Here is a 24842-nt window from a genome sequence, read left to right on the forward strand (position 1 = left end):
TGCTGGAGGGATGGGATAAACAGGTTGGGATTTCCTTTCAGAACAGTACAGATGTGTGTTGCAGGAGTCCTGAGGAAACCAAACTTGAGAGGAAGGGAATGCTGTGCTTGGCTGTAATTGGTTGCAGGTTAATTTGTAATGTGTTGGTGTGCACTGTAATATGGAGGGGATCTCTGGAGCATTTAATCTTCTGCCTAATCACACCCAGAATACCTGGGAGGATTGTACACTCACAACCTGTGACAGCCATGCAGAACCCCAGCTAAATTTTTTATATTGTGTTGTGCACTGTGGTTTAGCTCTGCCAATATTCTGTTCTGTTTCAATAAACAGTCTGTTTAAAGGTATTTTCAGTTAGTTCCATGTTGCAGGTAGATATATCAAGTTATCTTAAAAAAAATAGTGGAGTTGAGGGACCCAATTCCACTGATCCTTGCTTGAACTTCTGCATACGGTCTCTTGGTGTGGCAGTAGATCTTTTAAATTGAATATCTGGTGTTTACTTGCAGTTAGGCTGGGGATGACTGTGACATCTTTAAGGTCAAGAAGCAGTTTTGGGATGTAACTGATGGCGTAACGTTACCCACTAAACTGGGAGGGCAAGGGGAGAGTTCTGCACGTTGCACACACACCAGTTAAGAGCACTGAGAATGCATCTGTACAAAATAATTACTGTGGGTTTTGTTCCTCTTGCTGGTAGAGGCAGCAGAGAGGTGGTTGATGATGGATCCATCCCTGGAGATGGGCTGGGAGCTGCAGGTCTGGATTCCAGCTTTTATGGGCATCTGAAACGCAATTGGATCTGGACAAGCTACATCATCAATAAGACCAGGAAGGTGGGTATTTTAAAATTTATACACTGTAGTGACTTCTCCAAATTTTAATGTTACTAAGGTTGAGATAGTGACACCAAATTCTTACTGTTTGCATGCTCTCAGTAAGGGTTTGCATCACTGGAAAGAAATGAGTGCCATATGTTCACAAATCTTGGTGCTGAGGTGAATGAAAGAATTGGACATAAATTTTATTTGAAAACTGAATTTGACAATAAATTTGTTTGTACATTCAACCAAAGGACAAATACTTCATTGAGCAAGCAGTTCACACTACTCAGTGGTACCTCTTGCCTTTCTGGAACGTAGAAGTTGTCAGACAAAAAGCAAAACATCCAGAATGAGGAAATACAAAGGAAAAAATAAATAAATAAAAATAGGGAGCCCAACATTTGCAAATCAGAATTCTGGCTAATGTCCTGTCTCTGATGGAAGGTTGTAAGAGCAAGGGATATTCCCTCAGGATACTCTCCCAGCTGTCTGCAATTTTGGCTCAAGGCCATTCTAAATCTGGGGCTGATGTTTCAAAGCAGTAATAGCTTTTTTCTTCTAGCATTAATTTGTCTGGTTTTTGAGCACATGTCTTTACTGTCCCCAGCCTCCTGTGGCAGTGTTTCAAATTCCTGTCATGTGCAACCACTTCCTTTTGATGCCTGAAGCTCCCCAATAATTGTAGGACTAAGGGAAAGCTGTGAAAAATACGTTCTCCATTACTCTTGCTGTTTCACTTGATTTTTGTAGACATCTCCCATGTTTCTCATATTCATATCTTTCTCTTAAGACTGACATCTACTATTCCCAGCATGGAACTGTCCTGTCTTTAATCATTCTTGTTGCCTGTTTTTTAACCTGTGGTAGTTCTACTCTATGCTTTTTAAGGTGCAAATACAATCTTGACAGTGCTTTAAGGCTGTGGCCAAACACAGATTTTTATAGCTGCTTAGTGTTGCTTTACTTCCCTACGAATTCCGTACATCTCCTTTGCTTTTTCACCATTACCAGGCATTGAACAGGCACTTGCACAGAACTGCCTGTAATTACTCTCCCCTGAGCACTGGACAAATCAGAGCCTATCAGTGGATATAAAATTAGAGTTGCTAATTTATTCCCCTCAGGCAGGATCATTTCACTCTTAATTTTGTCTGCTGTTCAGTCACCTCACTGTTGAGCAGTAACACATCCTCCAGCAGTTCTTCAGTCTCTGTTTACCTCTCCACATCCTGTGACCAACTTCTGTCCCCAGTGAACTCCACACAAAGGAAATGGGTTTAGCAGAGAATGGCAGAACTCCTGATACATTGCAGTTGGTTCAGGCTCAGATTTAGGATGGGCAGAATGTGCTATAGGAGGCATTTCCTCAGTGTGTTTGCATTCTGGTTTTGTGCTTTTCAGCAGTTCCTTTGGAATGTAAAATGCTTTGGAAAAATACTGTTTTACAGCAAATTCTGCTCAGCCTCTGTAACAATGAAAGACTTGAGCATTTCTTTTACAGTAATTACTGCTTTTAAACTTGAGATTTCTTACCTTCACAGTCTAGTGGTCATTCTAGTGTGATTTAAGAAAAGCTCTGGAGCCATTCTAATGCGTGGTAGTAATGATACAAGTGAGTTCTTTATTATAGCCAGGGATCTTTTCCTTTAAACTGAAAATTTATTTCTGACACTACTCAGGTTATAACGTAGATTGTTGTTAAAACCAGTGCACCCCTTTTGCATGTCACCTTTTTTAAAGCTGTGTTGTCTTAGGAAAATACAGTTTCTGAAAATGGACTGACAGCAAGACTCCAAACCTTCCTGACCAAACACCCCCTGCCACTCAGTACTGGAGGTAAGGGCTGAGACTGTGCCACAGCTCTTCCTGCCTTTGTCAAACCCAGCATGAAGGGTGTGGGTTGTTCTTGTCTCCCTCCAGTAATCTGGGATGCTCCTGGGGCAGTAAAACAGATAAATGATTTCATTCCCTATTAGGGGCTATATGGAACAATAATTTTTAATCTAGTATTGATGACATGGGTTGGTCCTGTCTCCTTACAATGATAGAGGATACTTCTGGGGCTGTAAAATAGATGTGTAAGTAACTTCTTACAGAACAATAATTTCTATCCTTTGTAATTTCTGATGTACAGTTTGCAGAAAGTCCAGAGGGACCAATGTTTTGTAGCACTGTTATCCAGCCTAATGTTTGAGCTAAGGAGGAGAAAATGCTTCCGTTTGAATGTAAAACCTCAGCTCTGTTCCCTTGTGTTTGTGCACTATAAACTAGACTTAATTACTTGATGATTCCTCATTAATGCAGGAGTTTATTCTGTGAGCTGCTGAGAAGGGGCATGAAATGACAGGACTAACAAAGAGCAATTCTGAGGGGGAATTTTAATTTAAATCTGTCTTCTAATTTGCTGAAATTTGTCATTTGGTCTTTATACCTTAACATTGTAGAATGTCATTGCTATAAAGCTCCACTGCTGTAAATATGTGTCATTTTAGGTAACAAAATTAATATTTTGGGAGAAGCAAAGGTAGGATCAGAGTCACTTATCCATAAAGAGGAATATATTGAAATAAGTAAAGAACCAACCCAGGATCGAACAAAACGAGTGAGAGGTGGAAAAAGCCAAAAGAGGAAGAGGCTTAGGAAAGATGTTGGAAAGAAGACAAAGAAGAAAAAGAAAGGTAAGAAACAGGAAAAAGCAGCATTCTTTACAATGCCTAGGCCTGCTGGAAGCTGCTTTGGAAAAGAGGGTGTGTGACAGGGCAGCTTTCTGGCCATGTCTCTGGGTTGCCTCTGTCAGTGAGGAGGCTCAGGTGCCCTGGGGAGAAGCAGCAGCACGCTGTGCCCATGAGCTGTGTGTGAGCCACAGCTGCACTGCTGGACTGCACGGGCCAGGGGAATCCTCATGGTGTCTGTGCCAGAGCAGCTCCCTGCAATTCATCATCAGCTCTTGATAGCTGGCTTAAAGATTCCTCCTGGAAGGATGCTCTAGGTTGTCAAGTTTGCCAATTAAAGTGTTTGTTTTCTCATGCCTGGGAGAGGTATTGCTGCATTTCACTTTCTAGACTGCAACTTCCTTCCCTGCTCATCTCTCATTCTTACGAGCTTGAACTGGTGCTGAGCCTGTGATAGAAGTTTTGAGTTAATCAGAATACAAAGTGCTGAGATAAATGTTTTTTTTTGTTTCCCTGGATTTGTTAGAAGAGGATTCTGTAGACAAAAGCAAACGGCTGCGCTACCATGACAAGGCTGACCAGAGTGCCCTGCTGAGGATGACGCGGCTGCGCGTGACCTGGACGGTGCAGGAGGACAGCCTGCTCATGCTGTGCAGGATTGCCAGCCACGTGCTCAATGCCAAGGTGCTGAACACACCCAGAGCAAGGAGCTGCTGGCTGCTGCACACACATTTCATCAGCCACCACTTCATCCTGCTCTCAGCATCGTGGTGCACAGAGAGGGAGGTTTAACTGCAGATCCTTCTGTTCCTCCTGCAGGTGAAAGGGCCCTTTGTGCCCTGGCAGGTGGTGAGGGACCTCATGCACTCCAGTTTCGAGGAGTCCCTGGATAAAACCTCCCATTCTGTGGGACGGAGAGCCCGATACATTGTCAGAAACCCACAGACCTACCTCAATTACAAGTAAGAAGTTTTCTATGTTCTAAATACAGGCTAAATTCTCCTGAAGGGACATGGGCCTCCTACCTATTTCTTTTGTTTCATGTAACTTAAAAATTTCATCTTGTTTGCACCCTGCTGCTGTCAGATCTGTTTTGAACTGGGAAAATTTCAGCTCTAAGCAACACCTTCAATTGAATCTCTTGCAGAGTTTGCCTTGCTGAGGTCTACCAAGATAAAGCCCTCATCGATGATTTCATGAATAGAGAAAATAATTATGAAGATCCACAGGTAGGAGGGAAGTATTCCAAAAGTTCATAGAGTACTTTATGCTGTTTGGATTACTAAGTACTTGCACTTTAAGAACTACTGTGATTTCAAGTCTTTTCTCTCCCTGGAACCTTTAGCTATTTTAAAAATAGCATCATTGTAAAAATGCAGCATCATTGCTGGTTTGGGAGCAAAGTGGACACAGGGCAGCTTTCCAAAGGCACATAAACAGCACCCTGTGCAACAACCATTGTGTTTTCAATGTGCTTGTTTATAAACAGCCATGACTAAACATCTCTATCTGCTGATTCTTTTTTTATCCTTCGAGCCACTTTATTATCTGAGCAAGAAAACGTTCTTGCTTTGTAATTTCTAATTTTTTATTCCAGTTGTGTGTTGAAATGTTGCCTTAGCTTCTGTGGATGAGTGCAGGAATGCAAGCAAATTTTATAAGACTTGATTTGAGCAGCCAAAAGATTCTATTTCTTTTTTTTTTCCATTTAAATGAACCACAATTTCAAATTGAAAAGTTGTTTACACTTTCAGTGCAAACAATTCCATTTTGAATTTCAGATTTTTTTCAGAACTGGAACTGTGTCACAGCAAGCTCATTTTTATCCAGGAATGACAATTTATACCATTGTCAGAAAAGCCCATCAGTTCTGTTGTTAGATTCATGTTGTTTAAAGGAAGAGTAGTTGTTCATTGATGAGACATCACTGAAATAAATATGTGTCCCCATCCCCAAAGTCTGTCTTTGGAAGCAAATATAAACTTGTTTCCAGAGAACATTCCTCTCATGTAACAGGTGTTCTCCAAGCCATGATTGTGCAAACAGACTTAATGGAGAACATGGAAAAGCCTGAAGGGCTTGAGCAGAAGTTTAAACATAGCTCTAGCAAGAGATCTTGCTGTTAAATCAGGAAATTGTCTTAGAACATATGTTCATAGTGCTTGGCTTGTAGCTGTGAGCTGATTACAGATGGAACCTGCAACTGTTCACTAAACCAGCAAACACAAACTGCAAGAGCTTTTCCCTGCCTTCCCTTGGCTGTTGGACTGCTTCTGACTTCATAATTCAAACCCAGCTATTTCTACAAGAATTTCCATGAACACTTGAAAAGTAGAGGGGTTTTTCCCACTCTAAGAAATTGAGGTTGATGACATTTCTGTCTCCTCTTTCCTAAGGTTTGTGCAAAGGAGTTTAAAGAGTTTGTGGAAAGACTGAAAGAGAAATTCAGTTCAACCCTGGGGAATCCCAAACTTGAGATTCCTGACACTCTGGAGGAACTCTTTTCCAGGTATTTTAATTATGGTGCTTTTGACTCTGTACATGGGGTGAGGCAGTGAGAGGGGGCAGCAATTCAGAGCAGGTCTCTTCTCTGGGCATGATTTACACCCTCTGTACTTGCACCCTTAGTAAGAAAAGAAGTTTTACTAAACACAACCAGCAGTGTTTCTTTTATATCCACACTTCGTAAATATATTTATGTGATTTTCAGTTCTTTGCACAATTTGGCTGGTTTCAAACCATTCTTATTGCTAAATAAGGCTTTTAAACCAGAAGTTCACTACAGCAGATTTTCCTAAATTGTCAAGCTCTCAACCTTGGTGTTAGAGATGTTGCTACTTAGGTGTAACTTTTCATTGCAATAGAAATCTAGCATTTTCCAGATTAACTGGCCCCATTTTCTATCACAATTTGTAGCTGATTGCTCAGATGAATGATCTCAGTCCTGCTAAAACTATTGATAAGGAAGAGCACTCAGCCTTGTACAGCATTCTCCAGCTCCAGGTCGTTAAGCTTTTTCATGATGAATAACACTTGAAGAGCAGTGTGGAAAAATTGTGTCTCAGACCATTTTATGATAATAAATTTATCACCTTTGTTATTTTTCTTATTTTGGGAAGAGCTGTGCATTACAGCAAAAGTGCTGCTGACGGTAACTAGAAGTCCAAAACCTCAATAAAATGAAAAATCCTTCCAGTGCTGGAACTGTCTCCTGTCCATTGTTTTATCTCCTTGTCAACAGATATTTTAGTGGAGATTGATGTGGACTGTTCTTTTCCTGTCTGACCCTTGTGCTGAGGGCTGCTGGAGCAGACAGTCCCCTGGGCTGGTCCAGCACTTGCCTCGTTAGCAGTTGTGCTCATCAGCCTCTGGGCTTCATGGCTGATGCAAAATCACAGAAAATCACAAAAAAGCTGGTTCCAGTGTTCTCCTTTCCCTTCCCTTAACTAGGTTTCGAGTGCTGGCAATCGGAGAAGACACAGATCAAGGCACAAAAGAGGATAATCTGAGCAGGTGAGTAGCAGCAGCACCATTTTCCTCATTAGGGCTCCCAGGCCACATCAGCCCCTCCCATCTGTGGAAGTCGTATAAAGAGTGTCCTAATTCATTGTTTTCATCTGTTTGTTGCAGTGTATAAATTTATTAACAGAAGAACACTTTAACAAGACTGTAGGGACCTCTGACATAGATTGGGTAGATAAAATGATAACAGAGATGACTTCAAAATTGTCTTATCACTGGGACAACAGTGTACGTTTTCTGTGTGGGTGTTGTATCTTAAGAGGAGGAGATGTTATCAGGGAGAGCTTTGTGTCAGATTATCTGGACTGATCCAGAAATTCGGGGTGGAAGGTCAGGGAGAATGTAACACATTCCTTTACATGAATAATGCTCAACTGTAGGATCTCGTGCCTTTATGCTTCTATTTCAGAAGCAGGGGATTGAGTTTGTAGATTTTTGTGCTGGTTTAATGGGTACCTCATGTTCAAAAATCACCAGAATAAATGTTTTTCTCTTCCTTTTTTTCTTTTCTTTCAGTATTTACGATATTCATTTTCTAGTGCTGCAGAATCTGATTCAGAGCACACTGGCACTCTCAGATAACCAGATGGAATCTTGCCAGTCATTTCAGGTACAGTGTCTGGACCAAACTTTACTGCTCATAGAATCACGGAATTGTGTAGGTTGGAAAAGACCTTTAAGATCATCAAGTCCAACCATCAGCCCAGCACTGCCAATGCCACCACTAAACCATGTCCCCAAGTGCCATGTCTGCATTTGGTCATACAACCTTAAAGTTTCTCCTCCCTCCCTTGGCACATTCCTTTTTCAAATAGAAGAAACCCAGAAAGTTGGATTTGTTCCATTCTGTGGGAATTATTCTGCTTTTAGCAAATTGTATAGATAGGAAGGAAGGAATTGTAGGAAGATTTTCACTTTGTCATTTTCTCTCTGAGGATGAGATTGCAAGACGTGAGGATGGGAGGTTGAAGGCATAAAACCATATGAAATAAGCTCCGCATCACTTCCAGTGGGTCAAACTATACCATGCTTTAGTGCCCACCTGAGCAGTGGGAATGTTCTGGAGGAGATATCACAAAAACAATCCTAATACCCAGCTGACACTGGTGTTGGGGGGCCTCTCCTTCAGCGTTGGGGACTACAGAGAGAGATCATCAATCAATCAATCAATCAAGTGCTTAAGGTCAAAGTTCAAAGGGAGTTTAACAGCTCATAAGCAAGAGTGGAACCTCAATAGCCAAGCTCACAGAACCAAGTGTTCCTGCTGAAATGAGGGGAAGAATTTACCAAAATGTGTGGCAGAGGAGCATTCTTCACATCTATAATTCCAGTGGGAGCCTGATCCCATTTTGAATATCAAGTGTTCTGTAGTATTTAGGTAATTTAATTGGCATTTACCATGGAAAGTCTGGAAGGCCATAAAAGGAACAGAGGAGTAGTTAAGTGAATTTATATGCATCATTTTCATTCTGGCTTGTGGCTTCCCATCCACTGAGGGCCTGTGACCTGGAGCAGGTGGCTCTGGCAGTGGATGCAGAGCTCTCACTGAGGGGTGTCTTGCAGACATTCCGGCTGTACCAGGAGTACCAGGATGACATCCTGGTGAAGGCTTTCCTGGAGTGCCAGAGGAGGAGCCTGGTGAACCGGCGCAGGGTGAACCACACGCTGGGGCCAAAGAAGAGCCGCGCTCTGCCCTTCGTGCCCATGTCCTACCAGCTGTCCCAGAGCTACTACAGGTGGGTAGCAGGGTGGGCACTGCTGGGCTTTAAAGCAAAGGAAAAAATCTACTCAAGCATGGCATGGAGGTGACAACACATGAGAAGTGTCCAAGCAAAGAACCTTCAGCTGTGGGTGCAGAGGAAGGTGATGGTGATGTGAGGTCAGTCCTTATGTGGGGAGCAGTCAGAGCAGTGAGGGAATAGAGCCAGGTATGCTGGGCAGGACTTTAGAGATGCATGGAGAAGGGAGGAGATGCAGCACCACAATTCTGGATGTGGTGGGAAGATTTCTTTAGCACTCCTGTGAAGCAGAAGATGATACCTTTGCTTTTCATTTGCTGTATGCTACCTGACCTTTACACAGTGCATAAACACTTAATGGTCTGGAAATAGTAAAAGGACTGTGAAAGCAGGTGTGGGAGGTACTTGGTCATCCGCTCTAGCATGAAACTTCAACTGTTTGGCTCCTTTGTGCTACCATAATTGTAAAACTCATTCTCAGTAAGAGCAGATTTTGAAGGATTTGTGCTTTTTTGTGGTTTTGTGCAGAGTTTTTACGTGGCGGTTCCCCAGCACCATTTGTACAGAGTCCTTCCAGTTCCTGGAGAAGCTCAAGGATGCTGAAAAATCAGACCAGCCACACAACTTCTCATTTAAAGATGAAGAAAATGCATCATCAGAAGGCATGGTGGCATTTCCCATGGATGGCCCTGGTGGGCAGTGTGTGGCCATGCTTTCCCTGTTCTCCCTGGGACTGGTGGCTGTGAATGTGAGGATCCCAGAGCAGATCATCGTGGTGGACAGCTCTATGGTGGAAAATGAAGTGATAAAAAGGTAAATGCTGTTATTTCTATTAGAGAATACAATGTGGGGATAACTTGGATGAAATTGGACAGGAATTAGCACTTCCTGCACTCCACTGTGGCATTTTTACTGTGCTATTGTTTAGATTTTTATTTCTGAGGAAGTGCTCTGAAGGCTTAATGGCACTTAAGTTAGTGCCTGTCATTATAGCCCTGGGCTGCTTTTGCCTTGTGACATTTCAATTGCTTGGCACTTCAGTGCCATCAGAGCTGACGTGGAAAGGAGAGCACTGGGTGCTACAGGAGCATTTTCATCAACGTTGTGCCTTGGCATGTCACAGACTGAGAGGGTTGGTAACAAGGTTTCAGCTTTATCAGTGAAACCTCTCACCACAGCAGTGCTTCTGTGCACTGTCTGCTGCTGGATTTAATTCTCCTGTAAGCCTGCAGTAATGGCATAAACTGAAACTGTCCCCAGGCAGTGTGAACCTGTGAGCTCTTTTCCTTACAGTCATTTTGTGCATTCTTAAAAGTGCAACTAAAATTTCTTAGTAATTTAACCTGCTGCTTCCTATTGTGAATCCACATGGAAACTACTTTGTTCTCTTTCTCTTTAGAGCAGCTTTATACCTATTTGCGGATTGTTATTGTGGTCCCTCTCCCATAACATGCTGCTCTTTAAAATGAGCAGCTTCAGTTCCTTCACTTTATTCATGTTATCCAGATCTCTGGTTTTCTTATTATATTCTTCTGAACTGTGATGTCAGAACACAAGTGCCATGCTCTTGCTGGCAGCTCTGTGCCAATTCCATCCTGTCCTATAGGTGAAACACCTGCTATTCCATCCCAAGATGCTGAGGGCCATGGCTTTGCCAGAAAAAAGCAACCAAACCACCCCAGTGCAGAGATCCATGTACAGCTTATGATTCTTGTGACTCACTCTAACAAGCTTCTTTTCATTTATCTGGTTAATTGTTTCCTGTTACTGTGGAGGGACAGATGCAGAGTACTGTAATATAAATAACATGCATTTGTCATAGGAAATTGCTCCCTGCTCTTCTCCAGGTTGACTCTCCAGTGTGCTGGAGATATTCTGAATGCAAATCCCAGCTTCTCATATACTTGCAGTGTCCTCAGTTGGGTGATGCTGTGCAAACTGAATGAGCTGTTTTATCAGCAAGGTCATTAACAAAAATGGACTGGTCCCATTGCTGAGTAGGGGCATCTTGAGTTGTGTACTCATCATTTTTTCTAAATCATGTGTTCCCTTTTGACTTTAAATATGCTTTAAAAGAAGGTACTTAAGGTCTAACTCGTCTTAGAAAAGGTTGGAAGGAACCTTTCATTGTCCCTGGCATAACCTGCTTAAAACAGAGGCAACTTCAGAGTTAGATCAGGTTGTTCAGAGCCTTCAGCTTTATCCATAGTGGCTCTTGTCATGTCCTGGAATAAATAGTGTTGGTTTGACTAAGTTTGTTTCTGGGAAATCCATCCTGGCTGCTACTACTATTCTTTTCTTTACTTGGAGGATGTCTGCAGTTCGGTGTTTGGTGGTTTTTTAATTACTATTTTTTAAAGTAACTGGAATCTTTGGTCTGTAACTCTCTCTCCTCCTTTTCACCCTTAAAAATTAACACTGTCTGCCCCATCCTGCAGCATCCCTCGTGCTCAGTGTCTAACAGATGATCCCTCAGGATGAAGCGTCCACTGAACCAAAGAGCTTCAGCACTAGAAGCTGAGATATTTTGGATTCATTTCAACACATGCAAAAAAAAGGGAGAGTTTCCTTTCCCAGGGATCTTAAGTGTATTTCCTTTTCTGTAGTTCTTGTTCTCAGTGCTTTAAATCAGCCTGGTGTGGACGTTGCCCCAGCTGTCCACGACTAAAGCCCAGAGTGCAGGAATGCCGTGTCCTTGCTCTGCTCAGTGTAATGAATCACTTTCTTCTTTTGGGAAAAAACCCAACAAACAAATCAAACCACCTGTGTTTGCTATAGCTTGGGAAAAGAAGCACTTGAGGATGATGATGATGACGATGATGACTTGGATGACAGCTCTGGAGGCAAACGCAGAATCGAAGTGAAACCTCGTCAAGCCTCTCACACCAATTATTTACTGATGAGAGGCTACTACTCCCCTGGCATTGTCAGCACACGCAACCTGAGCCCCAGTGACAACATCGTGGTCAACTCCTGCCAGGTGAAGGTCAGGCTCAGATGTACCCCTATCCCAGGAAGGCTCAGCTCTCCAGGTTAGTTCTGTTTGGCCTAAAGTGCACAGAAGTGGCTTGGAGCAGGAGAGATGGTGAACTCACCTGCTGAGGAACTGATTTAAACAAATCCCCTTAACAGGAACATTCTGTTTCCATTACAAATCAAGTTTGTAAGGCTTTCTCCCCTGCCTTAACACAGATGGCTGACTTAGGCTTTTGTTAGTAACAAGGCCTTGCCTCTATTTCATGTTGTGTTAAACTATTACTGCAATCTGTCCTCTGCTCTGTTACCCCTCTCCAGGTTTTTCAGTCCCTTCAACAATTTAAAATACCATATGATATCACAGCCAGGCTTTCTTTTCTGTGAAGAGAAAAGAAAACCTTTCAGAGCTCCTTGAATGGAAATTCTCATTTAACTTGTCTCATGCAAGTGCCTGAAATAGTGGTGTCCAATGGCTGGCCTCTTACCTCAGTAATTGCAACATTTTTATAATATTTAGAGCTTGACTGTCTGCAGTTCATCAGTACTGCCCCTTCTGACAGAGCACCCTGTTTTCAGCTGTAATGCAAATGTATCCAGAGCCTTGAGCTCTTCAGCTGAAATGGTCTAGTGCTGCCCCTGCCCATTTCCATTGCTGTTGTGACAGAAGTAAAACAGAAATTCTTTCTCCTGTCTCTGCTGCCTCTCCTGCCCTCCAGCTGTGCTGAGCTGACTGCTCATTACAGCTGATCCCATGTTTCCTTGGCAGCTGCCCCAACTGTTCCAGAGGCAAACGTGGAGCAGCCTGCAGGTAAAAGGGAAGGGAGCAGGAAGAGCAGTGCCAGAGCTGCCCCCTCATCAGCTGCAGCTGGGATAGGGGTTACAGGGCTTCAGTTCTGGATACTCTGTACAGGGGGGTCAGTTTGGGGCAGTGATGGACCTGTCACTGAACACAGAGATGCTTTGTTGAACTAATTGTCTAAAGTATTGTCAAGTGGTAGTTCAAACCATATCTGGCCAACAGCTTTCTGCTGTGGATTTTTTGATTAAAAGTGTCCTCTACAGCATTTTCTTGCCCCAGAATTTTCACTTGACCTTCTTCAAGAAAAAGGGAGAGGATTCCCTCATTAACTCAGAGCTAAGCTGACCCAGTGTTAGAGAGAACACCGTTAAGTGCTCACTGCCTTCCAGCCATAATTCACTTTTCTGGGAGGGTGAGCCCTTGTAAACCAGTTTGCTCTTCTTTACAGGCCTTTTCAGAGACAAATATGTAGGGCAGAAAGAAAAAAGAGAACTGCAGTAATGAAGAGGGAAGACTGAGCTCTGTTTTTAATTGGTCTAGAATGTCTACAATCTGTTTGTCTTTCTGCAGTGTGTTGCACAGTAACTGCTGCTTCACAGCTTAAACTCCCATGGTTTATTTGCTTTGCAGCTCCTTCCCTGCTCGATCACATGGCTGTGGGCATCTCCTGCCTCCCTGAAACTTTCACCAGGTTGATAAAAGTCCAGGAAGAAAACTATGAGGTGGAAAAGTTTCTCCATGAATGTACAGAGCATTATGGGTACAATCCCAGGGATGTGGCGGCTGTTCTGGAGATCCGAAAGGCCATAGAGGCCACTTCCCACTTTGGGATTTGCAAAGCTGAGCTGAGCAAACACTTCTGCAGCTATGAACAGGTGGAAGCTGAACGCAGCAGGAGCTTGGAGCAGTACATTCAGGTGGGCTTACCGCCAGCTGCTTTCCATACATTAATGTTTGCATGCTTAGTATTCCCCTTGAACAGGATGAGCTTCCAGCCTGTTGGAAGCAACTATAAATTGAACAGTTATTTATGTTAGGCAGGAGATCACACACCACACCTGAGAGCAATCTTGCCTCAGAGTTAGGAAGGCCAAAAATTAAAGCAGCACTTATTCAAAGATTGGAATGAACTGTTTAAGAAACCTAGAGGTACCAACATCAACGTTTTGGAAGCAAACTACTCTTTCCCAGTTATATTTTTAACTTACTTTAAGCTGAAGAAAAATGTCTCGTGCTATAATTTCAGGAAGCTTTAAGGGGTAAAACATCTTTTCAACTTCAGTGCAGCAGGGGGCAAAATTGAATATTCTACTAAGCTCTTGCTCTTTCCTTGCTGCCAGTTAAATCATGAGAATTCCATGACACTGGGTTAAAGTGACACATGACACTGAGTTGAAGTGACATTTTTCAGTGAAAGCTCCCAAAATAATTTGTTGTGGGGTTTTTTTTGTTTGTTTTTTTTACAGGACCTCATCGAAATGCAGCAGGTTTTAGAAGTAGGAGGCCACACTGTCAGACTGGTGGCAATAGTGTTTGCCAGGCCCTGGCTGTTACGCTCAGTGTGCCTGAAGAACAAAGCAGAGGATGCTGATCAGGCAGGGGCAGACACTGCTCTCCCAGATGTGCCACAGGAGCACCTGCCTTCAGAGCCAGGGAAGGGACAGGAATGCCTAGGAGAGGAGGAGCAGCTGGGAAAAGACACACAGTGTGCCAGTGATGAGGAGCCCCCGAGAAAGAGGTGCAAGACTGATGTCCTTCAGGATGACCATCAGCTCTGCCAGGGTGCACAGCCTGCTCTGGGAAGTGCAAATGGCAGGAACTTGGATGCAGCTGTTCCTGAGCCTGTCACAAGGAAGGAAGCTGTTTCTGGGGGTGAAGAAGCTCCAGGAGGAGGCTCCCTGGGAGGGCAGGCAGAACCCCCAGCTGAATTCCCAGAGCCTGCTCCAGAGGCTGTGGATGTGGACACTTACAAGGAACAAGTTGAATCTTGTTCTGAGGACAAAGAACTCGAAGTAGATAACGATGAGCTCAGCACTGAGCACAACAAGCAGATCCCTATCACTGAACAATCAGCCAGTGAGCAGGATGATGATCTTTCCTACTTCCAGGAGAACCCAGGAGTCTCTAAAGGTATGGAGGAGCCCTCTGCATCCCTGAAATACAAACCAGCTCATCAGCAGTTTATCCCAGACCAGTAGCTCTATTTTATAAGCAAATCCTAAATTCTTTATGAAGCTGTACGAGAGGAATTGTCTTCTCTCACAGATAAATTGGCCTAACACTAATTCATCTGGAAGGTCTCAGAGTTTTCAAATACATCAAGTAATCCTTCCTGTGCCTTCTGCTGGAATGACTAGTCCAGAAGTATGTTTTCCTTAGAAACTTGTTTCCATGTCTTAAACTTCTCCAAAATAATTTGGATCTGAAGTTTCTCATCTCTGGCTTCAGTCCAAAGGTCAGACATCTCTTAAGACTAGAAAACACAGCACTGCTGGTGTGCATTTAGATGGAATGTCCATGGCTGAAAGTCCTAAACTCATTAAACCATTCACCAGGAAGCAGCACATGCCAGTGAGATTAACAGCCTCATTTGTAACCCAATTGGACCTCATTTTCATTTCCTTTTTACTGCCAGTTTTCTAATAGCTAGTAGTTCTTGCCAGGCTTTACATTTAGTAGTTTGTGGGGGATTTCATTTTGGTTTGGTTTTTATTAGCTCTGATCTCAGGCTGAGCCACAAGCTCAGTGTTCCTGTGGTACCTTGCCAAGCCCTGCCAGTACCCAGGTCCAGAGGGTGATCCCTAACATCCCACAGTTTGGGATTGTTTAACTGGAGCCTTCCTGCAGGAAATGCACTCGAGGCTGTCTAAACAGCAGAGACCTCAGCAGTTCTTAAATTAAACTACTGAAGTACTCTCCTGGATTTAACGTCCTTGACTTGTTTGTAGCATAGGAAGGAAAAAACAGGAGTTCTGTTATCAAACACACAGTTCTCACTGGCCAGTGAATGTTTACATGTGCTTAAGCCAAAGCTGTTACCCTCTGGGTGTGGTAGGAATACCTCATTAAGTAATTGTCTAATTAAAACCCATGACATAATGTAATGGGAGTTGCAGAGACAGCCTTTGCTTTGAAACTGAGCCCTGCTGGAATCCTGTCATTCTCATGTCTCCAGCCCCTTGGAGTTGTGCCCAATTTCCCTCTGATTTCCAGGAGCTTTAGGTTACCCAAACCCCTGGGAGAGCTGCAGGGTGAGACCCTGCACAGCTCTCTGTGAACCTCAGTTCTTTCAGCCCATACAATCACCATGGCACAGCCAGAGCATCAGACTTCCAGGACTAAAACCTGCTGGGACTGGGGAAAGGAACCACAAAAAGTGGGGTTCAGTAGAGGGATGTGGCTGTGGGAAGAATGTGCTGCAGGCAGGGCAGAGGGGCAGCTCAGAGCTCCCCAAAGCTGACAGCAGCACGTGGAGTAGTTTGCTGGTGTGGTTTCCTAGCAAGCTCTTACACTTCACAGCTTGGCCACCTTTAACTCTCCTTCCATCAGATAAGGAGTTTGAGTTAATTAGAAAATATGTGTCCTTTTCTTTCCAGGAAGCTCTATGACAGATGTCTCCCAGGCAGCCAGGGACCGGTGAGTAACGGAGGTGTCTGCAGAATACCAAACACTTGGCACTGCCAAAATAATACTGGAAGCAGTGGCGTGGAAACCTCAGTTTTATGCTCTGATGGGCAGTGAACATTGATGGTGGAGAAACCCCACTCCATTGTTCTTGTTAATGTTACTTGGGCTGCTGTGCATGCTGAAACAATGCCTCTGATAGATATTTTTACCCAAAAACCAACGAGCTCCAAATATCAGAGGAGCAAAATTGATGTTACTGCACTAATAAGCCCAATGCCAGCTTCCAGGTACCCAGGAAGGGCCTGGAGAAACTGCAGTATGAGAAATGCGAATTTCCATGCAGGGTCTGTCTCTTGGACACCAAAATGCTAAAAATGAGGAATTTGCTTCCCATCAGAGCACTGTTGCTGCATGGTGCAAGTCTCGGATAACTTCTGGAGGATATTAGAGCTAATGCCAGACAAAGCTTCCCTGCTCATCAAGACCCAAGGCTGCTGCTGCGTGTGTAATGATGCTAAAAGGGGTGAACCCCTTGTGACAAATGCAGATTTGGTAGAGCAGCACCAACCCCTGCTCAGAGCAACCACAGGATTTACACCTGCGTTAAAACGGATGTAGCAAGAACCTCTATTAGGCAGAAATCACAGCCATGGGAAACCTATCCCAAAGAATTCCCAACAGCCAAGTTTTAATTCTCTTTGGCAGGGCCTGTGAGAACATTTGCTTCATTGGGAGGCCGTGGAGGATCGTGGATGGGAACCTCAACAAACCAGTGTGCAAGGGGATGATGGAAGCCGTGCTCTACCACGTGATGACGAAGCCGGGCGTGACGCAGGCGGGGCTGCTGCAGCACTACAGCGGCGTCCTGCAGCCCGTGGCCGTGCTGGAGATCCTGCAGGTACAGGCCTGGCTCTGTGACACACCCAGCCAGCAGTGACAGCACTGCAAGGCCAGGAAACGGGAAAAAACCGACCTTGTCCCTCTGGCATAAATTAACCACAGCCAGAGCAAGCTGCCGCTCACAGGGAGGGAGGAGGGAAACCTCATTTACCCGTCCTTGTTAGTGATTGTACAGCTTGAGCTTGCTTCTGAAATGGATGTACAAGGAGGTGAATTCTAGGTGGTTACTGAAGAATGGGGGCTTGTCACATGAAATACTAGGTTGACTGTTTAATGCAGTGGTAATCACTGGATCATGGAATAGTTTGGGTTGGAAGGAACCTTAAAGATCCTCTAGTTCCAGCCCCCAATCACCACAGATAATCCAAGTATTCTTAATTTTTTTTCCTTATATACCTTCTAGATGGGTAATCTGCCATGAGAATCAAACTGAAATATGTCTGTGCTAGACAATGTGTAAATCAGATCTTCTGTCCTGACAGACCTGCCTACAGGTCCTTAATTGTCAAACAAAACATGGCAAGAAAATTTTGAGTTTCTCATAATTTTGTTCCCACATTTTGACATTTGATTGCCACCACTGCTACTTTGGAAATGGACCTTCGATTTCTACTTTTTTTCCTATAAATATTCAAAATCTTAAGCAGAGCAGTAATCCTGCAGGCCTTCCCAAAAGCATGACTTCCCTGCTAACTGGAAATCAATTTTCCAGTGTCCATGTGCCACTTCTTCCCCGGGGCTTGTACCCTTCGGTGACAGTGCCAGCTGGGAGTGTTGCCAGTCGTGCATATCCTGTGTTCTGGGTGTTCCAGTATGGATTCCTGGGCAATGTGAATTCAAACCCACAAAACCAAGCACTTAATTACCTCTACATTTTACAGAGTGGAAACTTCGATCTGACTTCTGTACCAATAAATTCACTAAGAACTGGTTTTGAAACCACAGACAGAGCTTGTCATATACCTATTAACCATTAACAAGAACTGGCAGAGCAGTCTGGGATTGACATCTAGAGCAGCCTTAGAATTTTTAGTCCTAAATGTTGCCATTTCTTACGGAGCACCTTCTGTGTCAGTAACCATGTATCAATCACTGTGCCTGAAAGTAACTAGATATATCCAGCTATATCCACAGCTTGGATGTTTTTATTGTGTTATTTATCCTTTTAACCTTTTGCTGTAACCAGGGGCTCAAGTGAAGCCACTTCTGGTATAAACTGTCCAACATTTCTGAGAACACTGTAGATAGAGCACCATTCACAGCATTTTTCTTTCGCTGCAACTGCCCAAATTAAAATATGTGAATTTTTTTGCAGGGTCTGGAAACTCTTGGCTGCATCAGACGATTCTATATGAAAAAGCCATCCCCGGTGTCACTCTTTTCTCAGCCAGTTGTGGAAGAACAACTCAAGAATCCCAAACTGAGTGAAACCCCAACGATCTACTACGAGCCCACGATAGACTGTACTCTCAGGCTGGGGAGAGTGTTCCCCTGCGAAATGAATTGGAATAAATGGGTGCAGATTATCCCCGTATAGAAGGGGTAAAGCTGAGTCATATCAAATTGGCTTAGCCTGTGGGAGAGAGTGTTCATGCATCATGCAGATTAAATGTTACCATTTGTGCTCCGTCATGTTTTTATTAAGTTATTTATCCTTTTTACTTCTGAATGTATTTAAACTGAGAATAAAGCTTGATGTTAAGACACAAGTAATATGTGATCCTACTTGAAGTATATTCTCTTTTTATCAGTAATTGGTTGCAGTGTATAGTTTGTAGTTCCTGCTTTAAGTGACAGGGTTTTCACAGGTCACAGCAAAGGCCCTTTTTTCATTTTTGGTTCTCTGTAAGGCCCCAGTGATAACACTTCAGCTCTGCTTTGCCTTCTGTGCCGTGCCACAGCAGCTGGCTCAGGGCTGGAGTTTCCTCACCGTCCCTCAGCTCGGTTACCTGCAGGCCTGTTTCTGTTTCGAACACTGTTTCTCGCTGTGAGTTTATTACTCGTGCTTCAGCAGAACCCCTGCACTGTGTGAATTACGGGCCCCCAGCACGGGCACAGCACCCTCCTGAAGCCTGTTTCCTGTCCCTGCCAGCCCCAAAGCAATCACGCAGCAGCCGCTTCCTTGCCCCCAGTGCCACGTTTATTGCAGGAGCAGGATGCCCGCTCCCCGCGCCCCTCAGCCCGGGGCGCTCAGTCCCGCCAGCGGTGCCCGCACTGCGGGTTGCAGCACTTGTAGAAGGTGGTCATGGGCTCGTCGGCCGAGCGCGTCTGGATCTGCATGAAGTAGGCGCGGGGGTGTTCGCACTTGGGGCACGGCTCTGCGGGAGAAACGCCGTGAGGGGCGGCACGGGAGGCCCGAGCCCCGCGCGGCCCCTCGGCCCGGCCCGGCCCTACCTGCCGTGGAGTCCACGTTCTCCCAGGCCGCGGCGCCGCCCAGCACATCGTCCACCTCCTTCAGCCGCGGGTATTTCCTGCTCGTCACCTGCGGAACCGGGACCCGGGAGCCGGTCAGCGGGCACCGGCCAGCGGGCAGTAGTCACCGAGCCCCGGACACAGCGGGCCCCGCCGCCCCCCGCGCCCCGGTACCTTCCGCGTGACGTTCCGCACGTAGGGACAGGTGGTGCAGGCGAAGCGGTGGCAGCGCGGCCCCTCCTCGGCCACCAGCACGTTCCCGCAGGCCGGGCAGAAGAGCAGCATCGCCGGTTCCGCCGCGCCGCCCGCCCCTTCCGGCGATGGCGGCCGAGGAGCCGGCGGAGGAGCCTGCGGAGGAGCTGGCGCACGCCGAGGTGCTGGAGCTGTTCCAGGAGGCGCTGGCGCGGCTGGTGCAGGACCCGCTGCTCTGCGACCTCCCGCCGCAGGTGGGGCCGGGGCGCCGGGGGCCGGGCCGCGCCGGCGGGGCTGGGCTCACGCCCGTGTCTCCTGCCCGCAGGTGACGGCGGAGGAGATCGGCTCGCAGGTGGCCCTGGAGTACGGGCAGGCCATGACGGTGCGGGTGTGCAAGGCGGACGGCGAGACCGTGCGTGCGTGCGGGGCCGGCTGCGGGGCGGGCGGGCGGGCGGGGGCCCGGGGCGCGGCGGGCCTGACCCGGCTCTCCCCGCCCCGCAGCCGTGGTGGTGGTGCAGAACGCCTCGGTGCTGGAGCTAAAGAAGGCGCTGCGGCGGCACATCCAGCTGCGGCAGGCCCGGCAGGGCGGTGTTCAGCACCTCAGCTGGTGAGCGGGGCCGGGCGGGCGGCTCCGGAGCGCATCCCACCCCCGTCCCTCTCCTGCGGCTCCCCCTGAGTGTTTTTCCCCCAGGAAGTACATATGGAGGACGTACCACCTCACGTACGCTGGAGAGAAGCTGGCGGATGACAGGAAGAAGCTGAGAGAGTGAGTAACTGAGTCAGTGCTGGGGGCTGAGAGGGGCCCACGCAGCATCCCCACGCAGGGCTGAGGTGGGAGGTTGTGCCCTGGCTCAGGTGGGTCCTGTGCTGGAAATTGGCTGGAAGGTGGGACAGCACTGCCCGCAGAAGTGGGACGGGCAGACTGAGAGGCTCTCTGCAGGGTAGGATGGCCTTAGGGGGTTCTTCAGCCACTACCATCCTGTGCTAGGTTCAGCCAGTTCAGACCACCCCATAGTTTGGCCATCCATCCCAAACTCCTGTGGAATAGTTACAGTTACTCAGCTCGGCAGAGATGCTGACCTAGGATAGGAAAGAGCAGGGGACAGGAACTGGAACAGGTTGCCCAGGGAGGCTGTGGATGCCCCAGCCCTGGCAGTGGTCAAAGCCGGGTTAGATAAGGCTTTGAGGAACCTGGTCTAGTGAGAGGTGTCCTGTCCATGGCAGGGGTGTTGAGACTGGATGGTCTTTAGGGTCCATTCCAACCCCATAGCATTCTATGATTCTATGAAGAATGCCAAGCAAAGAGGAAACCCAAGGATACGTGTTGATCTCTGGAGCTGCTCAGCCACCTCTCAAAGACAGTCTGGTAACAACACTGACAGGCGACTCCCGTGATTCCCTGCCCATTCTTGAGGCGAGGAGGGATGAGGCACTTCCAGCAGTGCTGGGTCTGCCAGCCTGTTGCAGACCAGCGAGAAAAGGTGGTCTGAAGTACTAAAAATCCAGCAAGACAGCCCTAATCAAAGCTGTCCTTGGAAGAGTGAGCCTGGGTGATGCAACAGATGTTGCATTTAAGGGGTTGTTGCAGTTAAAGGCAGGTGAGCAGATCCTTCAGTGCTGGCAGCATGTCCCTCCCACATACACAAGTGAGAATTTTAATGTGTCCTCTAGCAGAGCACAGCATGTGACTGTAGGAGTCTGTCTATCCCTGGGAAAGATGAAGCTATAGGGTTTCACAGGTGTTTTTTTCTGGGAAACTGGCATATACCAGTGTAATTCTCTGTTCAGGTACGGCATCAGGAACCGGGATGAGGTCAGCTTCATAAAGAAGCTTCGGAAGTAAGATGTGGGGTAAGTCCTGAATGTCCTTTAAGAGCTCCCAGTTCCTCATCTTCCCCAGGTCATCATGTTCAGGCTCAGAGCTGATGCTGCTGCTCTCTGCTGCCTGGCAGAGTATTTCTGAATGTCTGCACGAGGCTGGGGCCTGTTTCCAGATCCTGGTAGTGTTGTTTGTGCTCCTCTCAGGGCAGGGAATGATAGTTCAGCTACTTCAGGTAACAAACACTGGAAGCAGCAGCAGGAATAACTTGGTGCTAGCCATGGTGTGTCTCTAACTCTATATTTAGACTCTCAATCTGTTTCTACATTGTCTTGAGACTATTAAACACAGAGTTCCTTCACTGCTGTGATTGCTTCTAGGACCTTGCTTTCTTTTAGGCTTTTTAAATGTCTGGAAGTCATTGTCAGGAGCGTGGCTGGGTTTCTAACTCATACAGACATAATTCTAGTATTAATACTGCTATTTTGAGAAACTTGTGCACACAAACACAAGATGTGGCCAAGACTCTCAGGCTTAGTAAGTTTTAAATTATGCCTCTAAAAACACAGTCACAGTGCCTGAAGAACAGGGGTAAGAGCAGCTTGTCCAAAGCCTTGTGTTGTTTTGCTGCTCCAGGTAGCTGAGTTAAAAACTGTTCCTTTTTGACCAGTTACCTTTTATTCTTCTTTCAACACTGCCATATTTTCAAGATCCAGCATAATAAAATGTGCACCCTAACAACAGCCACCTGCTCCAGGGTGCCTGTGAGCAGCAGTCACCTCTGGCACTGGCTGATCCCTCCCAGACCATCATGGCAGTGGGGTGAGAAGAGCCCAGCATGCAGTAATTATTGTCACTGACAAGTGTTTTCTTTCTTTAGCAGAGAGAGCAGAGAATCCAGCCCTACCAAGACCAGACAGTGCATTCAGCACCTTCCTGGAGGAAAAGGCTGTAACACTTCAAAGAGGAGCAAACTCCATAGACTGGACATTCTCACGTTTTTTACAGTTGCTGTTTGCGGTGTTTGCCTCTGAGCTGTATGTGGATTCAGGGATTAAAGAGACCCTCTAGTTTTCTGAGGCTTTCCAGGCCCTTATTCCCAGCTGCAGATCTGCATGTGACTGGTTTGGGTGCTCCACAGGGTACAGGAAACAGCAGAAGTGAGATTAAATAACAAAAGCAGGCACGGACTACTCAGAACAATTCACAGTAGCTAAAACGCTACCTCACCATTTAATCACCACCTTAGCAGTAGTAAACAACTCTGGTTAAAAATGTAGTATTGAAACTAGTGTAATAAAAATAATGGCAGCAGAAAAGGTTCAATACAATTGAACAAGGCACAAATGTTCTGTTTTTCAGAGTCTTCTGAGATAAGGCAAACCATGCCTGCCAAGTGCTAAGGAGACAGTTTAAATTAACCACGGGCAGGGTTAGAAGTGTCATTGGATTAGAGGCTTTGTCCCCATGGAACTGGCACAGCAAATGCAAAGACAGTCCATCTCCAGGGCCTGCTCGAGAAGCCAGTCTTTGCTGTCAGTGGAGCTGTGCATCCAGGTCGTATTTCTCGCAGAATTTGTCTGTGAAGGGTATACAAGTGAGGAACTCGCACCACTCGCACTTGATGGGGTAGAAATAGAACAGAATCACCAGTCCTGAGAAGAGTGCAATGAAGATGAGCTGGAAAACTATAATTTGGCATCGTTTCCTATATAAATCAAACTTCCCAAAGCTAATGTAGGGCAGGAAGGCAAAGGAGAGGAAGAAACCACTGATAAATCCTGAAATGTGAGCGAAATTATCGATCCAAGGCAGGAGGCCGAAGGCAAAAAGAAAGAGCACCACAGCCAGCAGCTTGAAGAAAGCCCTCCATGGGCGTGCCAGGATTTGCCAACTCTGGAAGAGCTCCACAAAGAGACAGGCCAGAATTCCAAACTGGGATCCTGCAGGGCCAACCTGCAGAAGAAGAGCATTACAGATAATGTCAGGCTCATGCCACCTGCCTGGCCTCTGCAGCCAGCTCCAGGCATAAGTTACTTCTTTCTCAACTCCTCCCTCAGTGGTTCTTGGGAAAGAGACTCTGCAGCCTGCAACTTCATCCATAAATGGGGTGCCAGGAGTAAAGGGGCCTGGTTGGACTTAGGATCAAGGTGTGAGGCCAGAACAGACTTTATATTTAAAGAGGGCAGATCTGGTTCACATTGCCAGAGGGCAACCATCACCTCCCTTGAAGGCAATCTCCTGGCTCCCCCCACCCACCATGTAGTTTTCCTTATGAAAAGAGGTGGAAGGTAGTCCTGCAGGTCCAGCCATGCAGTCTCCTGTGGGCAAGATGAGCTCTGCTCTTTGCCCCTCTCATGCCTGCCACTGTCGTGTGGAAGGTGTCTGACACCAGGTACATGATTCCCAACCTGCCTGGGACTCCTCTCACTCCATGGTTGGACAATCCCCCATCTGTTATGAGAGGGAGCCTTTTTCCTGCAGCCAGCCCAGGCCAGGCACTTGGAAAGCCCATGGTACCCCAGGGCATGTTGCTGCTCAGCAGTTAAATGATGGTGTGGTGCCACCTTTGAGCTGCAAGTGCCAAGGCTGCAGTGGTGAGCCCAGCTCGGGTGGCTCTGCCTCAGCCACAGAGGCACAGGCATGTAGAGAAGGGTTGTGTTCAGGGCAAGTTACCAGGACCCTGGGCTGCAGGAGACCCACCTCTGCTCTGTAGGGTAGAAATATTGCACTGGCAAGGTTCCCAGTGATGCCACTGAGAAGGTAGATGATAGAGATGCGGTGCCATCCTGCCAGCTTCTCTAGGTCCCGCAGGATCGTCATTTGGAAACAGACTGAAACCAGACAGTGCAGGATCCTGCCAAGTGCAGAGTACAGGAGCTGAAGCAGCAGCCACTGAAGTCACCCCTGTGCTCGTGTTCTGACCCCAGCCTTGCTGAGAGTTCCGTGTCTGGCCTTGCCCATGCCGCTAATCCCTCCCAACAAACACAGGATGGCAAACCTTGGCAGAGAGCACAGCTCAGCATCCCTGTGTCCCCCACGAGGGACAGCCACAACAACCCTCACAGCAATCCCTGGGCTGAGGGTTCCCCCACCCCGCTAGTGGAAGTTTTACACCTCTGCTTACCCAGCGTGGAGGAAAAGTGAGAGCCAGAGGCGGTAGAACTGGTCAGGGACTTCTGGATTTAGGAAAGGAAGGAGCCCACAGACATCATCCATGCAGTGCACCTAGGGCAGAAGTGGGTGTTGAGAGGGGCCCTTTTCCAAGCCCAGGGCAGGCTGCAGGTAGCTCTGGAAGAGGGGCTCTCTTCCCACTTCTCTGTTGAACCAAGTCCCAAGCCTTGTCTCCAACACAAATTT

General features: G+C 46.5%; 4 protein-coding genes across 12 annotated transcripts in view; 2 read left to right on the top strand and 2 right to left on the bottom strand.

Annotated features, from left to right (window-relative positions):
* Positions 1-18768, top strand: part of GTF3C1 (general transcription factor IIIC subunit 1) — a 37968-nt gene extending 19200 nt beyond the window's left edge. For both annotated transcript variants that reach the window (XM_048321346.1, XM_048321347.1), the window contains exons 21-37: positions 701-836; positions 2579-2660; positions 3317-3502; positions 4023-4180; positions 4316-4458; positions 4644-4725; positions 5893-6005; positions 6947-7009; positions 7535-7628; positions 8582-8754; positions 9286-9570; positions 11536-11789; positions 13163-13449; positions 13999-14662; positions 16129-16168; positions 16865-17057; positions 18375-18768. In XM_048321346.1, coding sequence (XP_048177303.1) covers positions 701-836; positions 2579-2660; positions 3317-3502; positions 4023-4180; positions 4316-4458; positions 4644-4725; positions 5893-6005; positions 6947-7009; positions 7535-7628; positions 8582-8754; positions 9286-9570; positions 11536-11789; positions 13163-13449; positions 13999-14662; positions 16129-16168; positions 16865-17057; positions 18375-18596 — 3175 coding nt within the window. In that variant the 3' untranslated portion in view covers positions 18597-18768. The remainder of the gene's footprint in view (positions 1-700; positions 837-2578; positions 2661-3316; positions 3503-4022; positions 4181-4315; positions 4459-4643; positions 4726-5892; positions 6006-6946; positions 7010-7534; positions 7629-8581; positions 8755-9285; positions 9571-11535; positions 11790-13162; positions 13450-13998; positions 14663-16128; positions 16169-16864; positions 17058-18374) is intronic.
* Positions 18769-19177: 409 nt separating this feature from the next.
* On the bottom strand, positions 19178-19760 carry POLR3K (RNA polymerase III subunit K). Its single transcript, XM_048321370.1, has 3 exons — positions 19646-19760; positions 19454-19541; positions 19178-19377 (listed from the first exon to the last, which is right to left on the bottom strand). Exons 1-3 carry the CDS (start codon positions 19754-19756, stop codon positions 19250-19252), a joined length of 327 nt encoding a protein of 108 aa, XP_048177327.1. The 5' UTR covers positions 19757-19760; the 3' UTR covers positions 19178-19249.
* An 18-nt stretch (positions 19761-19778) lies between these two features.
* SNRNP25 (small nuclear ribonucleoprotein U11/U12 subunit 25) lies at positions 19779-22558 on the top strand. 3 transcript variants are annotated; one of them, XM_048321368.1, is made up of 6 exons: positions 19779-19845; positions 19989-20079; positions 20165-20270; positions 20355-20429; positions 21452-21514; positions 22363-22558. In XM_048321368.1, the coding sequence occupies exons 1-5, from the start codon at positions 19792-19794 to the stop codon at positions 21504-21506; spliced, it is 381 nt and encodes a 126-aa protein (XP_048177325.1). In that variant the 5' UTR covers positions 19779-19791; the 3' UTR covers positions 21507-21514; positions 22363-22558. The 3 variants fall into 3 exon arrangements, with proteins under 3 accessions (XP_048177325.1, XP_048177323.1, XP_048177324.1); XM_048321366.1 differs by having other exon boundaries at positions 19792-19917; XM_048321367.1 differs by having other exon boundaries at positions 19792-19917; positions 22366-22558.
* A 122-nt stretch (positions 22559-22680) lies between these two features.
* Positions 22681-24842, bottom strand: part of RHBDF1 (rhomboid 5 homolog 1) — a 35545-nt gene continuing 33383 nt past the window's right edge. For all 6 annotated transcript variants that reach the window (XM_048321353.1, XM_048321352.1, XM_048321355.1 and 3 more), the window contains 3 exons: positions 24610-24710; positions 24186-24339; positions 22681-23438 (listed from right to left, as the gene is read on the bottom strand). In XM_048321353.1, coding sequence (XP_048177310.1) covers positions 23019-23438; positions 24186-24339; positions 24610-24710 — 675 coding nt within the window. In that variant the 3' untranslated portion in view covers positions 22681-23018. The remainder of the gene's footprint in view (positions 23439-24185; positions 24340-24609; positions 24711-24842) is intronic.

The sequence above is a fragment of the Corvus hawaiiensis genome, chromosome 16, assembly GCF_020740725.1.
Source record: "Corvus hawaiiensis isolate bCorHaw1 chromosome 16, bCorHaw1.pri.cur, whole genome shotgun sequence".
NCBI lineage: Eukaryota > Metazoa > Chordata > Aves > Passeriformes > Corvidae > Corvus > Corvus hawaiiensis.

Bases quoted from the DNA above. Each gene is read 5' to 3' on its own strand.
- POLR3K (XM_048321370.1), bottom strand. From the start codon at position 19,756: ATGCTGCTCTTCTGCCCGGCCTGCGGGAACGTGCTGGTGGCCGAGGAG. The intron at 19,542-19,645 runs GTACCGGGGCGC...CCGGTTCCGCAG, and splicing joins TGCGGAACGTCACGCGGAAG to GTGACGAGCAGGAAATACCC. The intron at 19,378-19,453 runs GTAGGGCCGGGC...TTTCTCCCGCAG, and splicing joins GAACGTGGACTCCACGGCAG to AGCCGTGCCCCAAGTGCGAA.
- SNRNP25 (XM_048321366.1), top strand. From the start codon at position 19,792: ATGGCGGCCGAGGAGCCGGCGGAGGAGCCTGCGGAGGAGCTGGCGCAC. The intron at 19,918-19,988 runs GTGGGGCCGGGG...TCCTGCCCGCAG, and splicing joins TCTGCGACCTCCCGCCGCAG to GTGACGGCGGAGGAGATCGG. The intron at 20,080-20,164 runs GTGCGTGCGGGG...CCCGCCCCGCAG, and splicing joins GGCGGACGGCGAGACCGTGC to CCGTGGTGGTGGTGCAGAAC.